General features: G+C 35.5%; 1 protein-coding gene across 1 annotated transcript; it reads right to left on the bottom strand.

The window, feature by feature from the left end:
- Nucleotides 1–1,592: 1,592 nt before the first annotated feature.
- LOC113498181 lies at nucleotides 1,593–7,512 on the bottom strand. The gene is made up of 6 exons (XM_026878123.1): nucleotides 5,882–7,512; nucleotides 5,403–5,524; nucleotides 4,449–4,591; nucleotides 3,987–4,143; nucleotides 2,935–3,040; nucleotides 1,593–2,083 (listed from the first exon to the last, which is right to left on the bottom strand). The coding sequence occupies exons 1-6, from the start codon at nucleotides 7,510–7,512 to the stop codon at nucleotides 2,026–2,028; spliced, it is 2,217 nt and encodes a 738-aa protein (XP_026733924.1). The 3' UTR covers nucleotides 1,593–2,025.
- Between the last annotated feature and the right edge of the window lie 1,017 nt (nucleotides 7,513–8,529).

The raw sequence follows: 8,529 nt of genomic DNA, 5'->3' as shown, positions 1-8,529 counted from the left end.
CCAGAGCCGATATGAAATCATTTGCTTAGATCAGCCTCGCGTTATACCAGCTAAGCAAGTTCTAGCATGTCATCTTCAGTCTCTTCCCATTACACGACTATCTGATAGTTAGCCAATAGAACCGACATTATCTCTATCAAGGTCCTACCACCACGTCCTAAGAGGAAGCGAGACAGCACGCATGTAGAAATAGAACGCTGTCTCTCTCCCACAACTGCTACAGTCTTAGCTTATGAGATGGTAGTAGGTTCCCTAGGTATCAAACTACTTAAACATACGACACTTGATTACGTCATAGAGAGTCGTAAATCGTTCCTTGGTTTGAACACCTTTCTAATCTTCATACAAAACATGATACAGTCCGAACCTAAGTTTCCATACAAATTGTAATTAATATATAATTCTTACGTAGTCGATTATAATAAACTTTTGGAAGTGAGCAAGCCCCGTTTAATTTTTCTAACTGACGACTTTCTTTGCGACCAACTGAAAGTTTTGTTAATATGGAGACACATTCACAAAATTAACTCGTTCTTTTCATTAGAACTAAACTTGTAATCTGTCTCCATATAAATGTTAATACAATTCTTAACTACATACAATATCTTAATCTAACGAACAGTACAAAATTAGCAACAACTATAAATAATATTTCCAACTCAAGATCCCTAAAAGCTAAAATGACTAGAACGTACGTCAAGTAATTAAAAAAAGATATAATTAATCTAAATCAAACGAAACATGACATTGTATATCAACCCTAAGACCTAAGAGATCTCACGATCTAAAACAAAGCAAAATGACTAGACACGTTACAGTAAAAATAGCTAATCTAACTGAATAAGAAAAGGATTTTAGAATCCTTAATTTAAATATGAATATCAAAATAGAAAATAGGATAGAACCTTCCAAATCCCACGCTGATCCCATTCAATCTCGTCTTAGCGATAGCTAACGAAATCCAGTTGGCCGCAAAACAAGAAACACTTATACTATATTGTATCCCTATCTAACTACTTACATAAGAAATTGTGCAAGAATCAAGTACAGAGATCTTATCTTTTGACTATTCACGTGAACAGAATTCCCAATGTTAATCAATGCGTTATCAAAATCCATCAGAAACCTACTTATTTTTACTTATAAAATAGTTAATATTTCTACACTTTCAACATCATGAGTAAGCATATTGATGTCTAAAGCTAAGCTATGGGTTATAGGTCAAGTAAGATGGACCATGTCGTTTCCGACGGTTTAGTACAAAAGTTGAGTACCAAAATATTATCCAAAATGTTCCGTATATATGGCAAATGTTTGATCAAACACTCTCCATATATACCGATGATCTTTAGTTACAATGAGAAGTCGACTATTCAGTTTTAGGACTTACTGCGAGAGCTATAAGAGTCAGTTTAGTTTGTAGATTAGATATCACATTAGACGCTTTATACAGAGTCATAGAGTTGTCTACGCTGGAAGGTATTATTAGTATGGTTATATTATAGTTAATCTCAAATTCATTTACTTTGAACAAGTTTTAATAGATAATGTCAACACGTTTTTCAAGTCAAGTGTCTTGTCAAAATTTTACAGTGTCTGTACTGAAACAATTTTTCTTTCATTTAGGGTATTGAGAGCATAAAGCTCGCTGGTCTTAAAACAATGGATTTACTTTCTATAGTCATAGCCGGAATCAAAAATTACAATCATAGTTTTTGTTCATTATATTAATTATAGCATCATTTATAGTTCTATCACTATCATATGATGATTATATGTCTTGTCTTATAATTTTATGACATGTGTCAATTGATTGTCTAGATGTTCATTACCGTCAAGTTTATTATCTGTCAAATCAGTTTCATTAATAAGTATATTTTTGTTAATCAAATTATTAGCCTGTGCATCATTGCCTAAGCAAGAATTAGGTATAAGAATTTACAAAATGCTAGGAACTTTAAAGAAATTGTGAGTCATGCGTGATTCTAAGCACATTTTGTTGTGCTAGCCTAGTTAGAAATTGTTTTACTTCTTGGTTTCGTCGAGGCTGGATGGAGGCGATTTCGCAAGCATCGATAATGACCTGAAAATAAATGTTAATAACAATTTACATTTATTCAATTCTGATGTGATGTAGATGACAGTACATAACATCTGCCTCTATTTAACAACTACTCTTTTTGAACTCAAGTGGTGATCATTAATCTACCATTATTTGTGATTTTTGTGTCAAAGCACTTTAAAGTATGAAATTATTAATGTGAAGGTACTAGCTTACCCCTTCAACAATTCCAAAAATTTAGTGATCACTACTGAGCTAGTTAACAACAAAATCTTAAACACTTTTGAAAAAACACACCCTTCACTACATGCTATTTAAATACCCGAGACAGCCATAACACAATAAATTATAATAAATAAATAATGTTCAGAACAAAGCAAAATAAACCATAATACTATGATTATAATGGTGATGTTCATGTATAAAGCAAATCATTATAAAAAGCAATACCATAGAAAGTAGTGTACCTATTTGCCGAGCCTATCTTGAGAGTGACTTAAACAATAGCAGCTGCAATGGTAATATATTTTAATTTAGTAGGTACATTTAGAAAATTTAATTTATTTATAGATAACACAAATAAATTAGCAAGTATCACCGATTTTGTATTTAATGACAAAATAAATGAAAAAGCTTATGATAAAAAAGACAAAGCAAAAGTATAAATGCAAAAAAGAAAGGTTTTAGCAAGTGTAAAGTTTGAAGAAGTATACGATAGTACTTATGACGCAAAATAAGTTGAAAAGTAAAATAATATAAAGGCATATGACCATTTTGACTGTGAATTTAACAATGACTGTACATTTCATCATATGAATAAAGTTCTAGAGATTGTAGGATGTATGGAAGTGTATGGAAATTGTAATCATTACCTTCTTTGAGCAGGTATAGGCGGCGAGGGTTGTGTGGCAGGTGGGAGTGACGCGGGCGCACTTCCAGACAATGCTGGTTGACCATCGTCGTCTTCACGTCGTTCTCCTAGAAGGTTACAAGTTTATAACAAATACGTAGGTTTAGATTATACACCGTGATATTTTTGTCGTCTTACAAAAGCAGCCCAGTTCATGTATCCAATGACTACAACACGTTCATGATAAAAAAATAGGTATTTATGAGATTTGAATAAATTTAAAATGCATATTTTTTTCAATATTATGATGCAATTCGTAGTTTTTAGAAACACAGCTCTGTTGCGAGCGCGGTCCGATCTTTGTAACAATGGTGAGGGGCGCGGGCGGCGGCGTTTTTATCATTTTTAAGAGTATTTTCAGAATTCTCTTGTAAAATTTTTCTTCGTACTTATTATCTTAGTTGATGATAGAAAAATAATAATCGCGCCTAGGGGTATTTAACGCCGGACACATGAAATCACCGTGTATGATAGATAGATTGTAAGTAAGTAGTTACAATCTGAGCATTTTTTAAATCTTTTCTCGCTTTAAGGAATTTAATTTCGCGTGGCAGCGGTTTCACAAACATTACAGTCACATGCACAAAGACACTCAGACTCAGGACAAGCATTCGTAGATGACACAAATGCTTATAATAGTGGTTTTTTAGGTTTACACGAATGTTAGACTTTGAAATGAAACTACTTTTACAGATTTTATGGCGGTTTAATTTTGGATTTTTGTTCCCGACGTTTCGAAACCTGCAAAGGTTACCTGTACCTGTAATAAAGGTTGTTTCATTTCAACAAATGCTTATCCTATGCGGGGAGCGAACCCGCGCCATGTCGCGTATAGTGCGTTTGGCTAGTTGACTTCAAGCACTCGACTATCCGTGCAATCAATTTCGTTATCAATTAGATTTTAGGCCTCTATCATCATAGTCTGACATGTAAAATCCGTACAAGTTCAAGTTGTTAAATAGCATAGAAATATGAACTCTATAACGTTATTATCTAATGCGTTAAAATTCTTACCTCTTGTAATGGGAGTGTCCCCAATGTAGAAGGTTGGTGCTGGTGTCTCCACGGCAGCTTCCTTCACAGATCCATCACCACTGACAGCACTCAAGGTATCAGTGCTGTCAAACATTATAGTGCGTTCTTTTGCTCGAGGTGTTCGGCTATCCAGTTCCTGTTAATTAGATTAACGAATTCGTCAAATATTGCTTCTTATTCTTTTTCTACTTTATTTATTCGTTCTTCTTTGTGTGCTATTTCTTAATTCCTGCTCATATTAGAAGGGAGGTAATGTTTTTTGAGTGTTTCATTAGTATAGAAATGTCAAGGACGATCATGATTGAAAAGTGAGATTTGTAATTTTTGTAGCGCATGCTTCGATTTAGTTTAGTTTGTGTAGTTATGCTTGGTCATAACTTTCTTTGTCTCGATTTTCTGCCAATCTTCAACGTCTGCGTCTATTAATTTGAAGTCACTTACCAATCGTTCAGTATCAGAATCCGGTTCTTGTACTTCGTAATCATGGGAATAATGTTCACTAGTGGACTGATGTTCTAAACTTTCCATTTGCACTGCGGTGATAGGGTCCAGTGTGTCCAATGATGAGACCATGGTGTTCGATCCTGGAGGGGGCACCGCTGTTATCTTTCTGATTAGTATCAAGCTCGGTGGGGCAGCAATGAGTATAAATAATATAAACAATAAATATCATCCAAAATAAAAAAGATTTTCTCAAAATTATTTGCCATCTATCCAACAGGTTATGTCTGTGTCAATTCTTATTTATCAACCGTTGGAATTTTATTTTGAAAGACAAATGACTATATTTTGAGAAAATTTATATAAATTGATAAAATATTTAAAAATAAAAGCGAGGATGAGAGCCAAACTTTTCTGTAAAATACAAAGAGATTACAAATTAAGGCCATGCTAATTTTAACAATGATAGCAGGCAGGCATGAATATTATTTATAAGTACAGATGGTAAGTAAATAAATGCACAAGTAATAATAATAAATCCAGGCTGTATTTTTAGTTAGTATTTATCATTAAGGCATACATAAGCCAATGATAGAGCTAGGCATAAGAATGAAAGATAATTCAGGCTAGTTGGTTGTACTAAGAAAATAAAGTCAGAGCTTTGATATTACATCTACTTAACATATGATATAATATTTAATACTTTTTTATTGTTTTAGCGCATACATAAGTATTAAGCGAAGCTACCACTGATCTTACTTCACAGTTAATATATGCCACAGTGGCAAGAAGGCATTTACAAATATTTAATTTTTATGCTTGGTTTTGTTTCAACAATATGACTTACAAGAATTTCGGCTGGTTTCCTTTCATCCAATTTTGTTCAAACATCTATCAGAGCTCAGACATTTTTTGGGAAATTTGAAAAATCTGAAAATACTATGGAACACTTACCTCCAGAAGTGAGGCTTCCCGTCATAGGGGTGTCGACCTCATAGTTGTAGGTCGCTCGGGTAGCGTTAGAACTGGTAGCTTCCAAGCTATCCGTGCTGCCTAGCATTAAGTCCGCGCGAGCCCTGGATAAAACACTAATGTAAATACTTGATCTGCATGTTAAATATTTGAAATTGAACTAAAATGTTTCAGTTTTCTCAGTCAATTATCTATTGTTATCACAAAAAAAATATTAATATTTATTATTTAATATTTGTTAATTAGATATTAATTAAAGTTTAAGGCTATAAAATATAACTTTTGTCTCGTTTTAAAATGATTTTAGTTTATATGCTAAAACTGTACCTCTGTATATATCCTAAACTGATGACGCAAAAACTAAGAATTGGCATTTATTCAATTTCTCACTAATTCGTGCTATGATCAAATATACAAATTTTATAACAGATTACCTTTTAGTATGCATGATTAAAACTTACCGACTAAAGCTTCCAGACGAGCTCATATCCTCGTCCTGGCCACTCCAAGAGCCACTCGCGGGATCTGTAAATTGTTTACCGGAAAACGAGATTACACTATGAGCTATCGATCTCCCCGAGGAGGGCGACAGCTCACGGACCATGCTCCCTTCCCGAGATAGTTCCAACTCCTCAGGTTTATCAGTCATTGTTATTGTCTGCCGCGTCACCGTCACCACTTCCCCCTCCACATGCCTATCTAGCACAGTCATCAAACTATCCATCTCTGAAGGCTGTGATGTTATAGATGAGGACATTTCGGAACCGTAAGACATAGCACTTTCCTCTAATTGTCTCGGTCTTGAGGGTATATCAACTGCCCCATCTCCGTCAGTACTGCTCACAGTTTCAGAAACTTTCTTTCCATCGACAAACCGTTGTTGGATAACTGTAGTCGTTCTTACAACTTCTATTACGCCTCCATCAGTAAATGTTCTAGTTACTGCTTGACTTTGACTTTGCTTTGATTTTTCTTCTTGATCTAAAATTTTCATCATTTCTTCGCAGTCTCCTGGTATTGATTCAGCTGATCCGTCACTAGGAGCGGCTGCGCACACAAATGACGAGGACTTTTTGCATTCCTCTGTTACTTCAGCTTGTGGTTCAGGTTCTGATTCTGAAGTTCCAGGCTCAGGTTCAGGCACAAAGAATGCACCTCTATCATCAAACTTCTTTACAGTGATAACTTTGGGTGTTACTTGTTGCTGAAGCTTCTGTTCAATTGCCATTTGTTGATCAATCAACTTTCTAATACTTGCGGATTCTGTTAAAATCTTTTGTGATGGACTGCCGTAGCTGCCTACTTTCTGGGAAGGACTACCTCCTTTTTGACTGGGACTGCCTCCTTTCTGAGGAGGACTGCTTTCTGAACTGCCACTGTAGGACCGTTTTTCTTTTTCCAAGAAATAACCACTTACTTCTTTCGGATCTGCCATAAGCAGAGCTTCTTTTTGCTTGGCTAGAATTTCAGCTTTTAAAGCTTCCAGACAAGCAGATTCTAGCCCTTCGAATTCCTTCAAGCTAGACACCGATATGTCGTCACCTTGACTCTTACTTAATATGTAACGCCTTGGTAAAGACCCGTTAAGTGAATCCTGTGACGATGAAGAGTGTTGTTGGTACTGTTCCATTAAAGCCCTTTCAAGATTTTCGAACTCTTGTAATGAGCTGATGGAGATATCGTCATTATCACCTTTCACTCTAAATCTAATCCTTGATGCCATTTCGGACTCAGAAAGGCTTCCATAAGAGTTCCTAAAACTACCGTAGCTGCCAATCGATTCTTTTTGAGACGTTAAACTACCAATCCTGCTTGCATCAAAATCAGTCATTTCTTCTTCCTTAATGTCTTCTAATGGTACTCTTTCGTAGTCATACCGGGGATCACCTTCAAACTGCATTTGTATCCATCTTCTACCTGCTTCGATTTCTGCTAATTCTTGAGCAGCCAGTTTCTTTTGTTCAAGTTCATATTGCAGCAGTTCATCATCGGACAAAGAACCCGATGCGCTGCTGGTACTTTCTTGTTTTTTGGAAGTTTTTGATAAATATTCTTCTATTTCGGTATCGTGTCGTTTTTCAAACTTTTGCATTTTGGATTTGAACACTTTTTCCTTCAGGATCTGTTTCTTGTGCCTCTTTGGCTACTTCTTCAATTACTACAAAGTCATCCATTTCGCTTGGTTTATCTACCATTTCAAATTCATCGCTAGTAGGTGACTCTTGTTCTTTTTCATAGGTGTGCATCGTTTTTTCCTCGGTCGTAATAAGAAGTTCTGACCTACTTGTTTCAGCAAGATCTGACCGCAGTTCTGGAGTTTCTGATATGTCATACATATCATCTAAAACGTATTCTCGTCCATTGTCGGTAGAAAGAGAACTTTGGCTTGGTGCAGATAAAGGCGTATGGGGAGTAGAAATATGGTCATGTGTTTGAAGACTAGATGTGGAAGTTTGTTTACTGTCTAGGTTGTGAATCCGGTGTCTTTACTACAGACTTTTCAACCTTAGTTTTTGGGACAGATGAATCGCTTTTAGATTTTAAAATTTCTTCATACTGTATTGTTCCCACGGGAATGATTTCGTCTTCAATATCAACAAATTCTCGTTGACTTGGTGGTACTTCTGTTTTAGGGAAGGGAACAACGCTTACTTCTTTAATAATCTTTTTGTGGCATTCCTCCACCACTTCACATACTTCGCCGGGTGCACTTTCTGCTTCATGAATTGTCTTTTTTGTAATTATTATTTCTTCTTTAGATGGTTTTCTAGGTTCAGGTGTAATACTTCCGTGCTTAACTATATCATCGTATTCGGCTGATCCTACAGGAATAATATCACTTTCAACATCAACAAACTCTCTTTGCTGTTTTTCAATTTTTGTTACGGAAAACGGTATTGCTTCTACGGTATGAGATTTTGTTTTAATAATTTCTTCTTTGACTTCTTCATGTTCTGGTTCTGACTGGGAAGATGGCATGTCTAATTTAGAGATTGAAGATGATAGAATCTCGTCAGTTTTAAGCTGGCTGGAAATAGTTGTATCTGAACCTTCTTTATCTTTAGTGGAATCTTCGTCAACGTCTGCGGTCTCTGAAGCACTTTCTATC

Source organism: Trichoplusia ni, chromosome 10 (genome assembly GCF_003590095.1).
Source record: "Trichoplusia ni isolate ovarian cell line Hi5 chromosome 10, tn1, whole genome shotgun sequence".
NCBI lineage: Eukaryota > Metazoa > Arthropoda > Insecta > Lepidoptera > Noctuidae > Trichoplusia > Trichoplusia ni.
The sequence above is the reverse complement of the archived record's forward strand: the minus strand, read 5'-3'. Positions and strand labels throughout refer to the sequence as shown.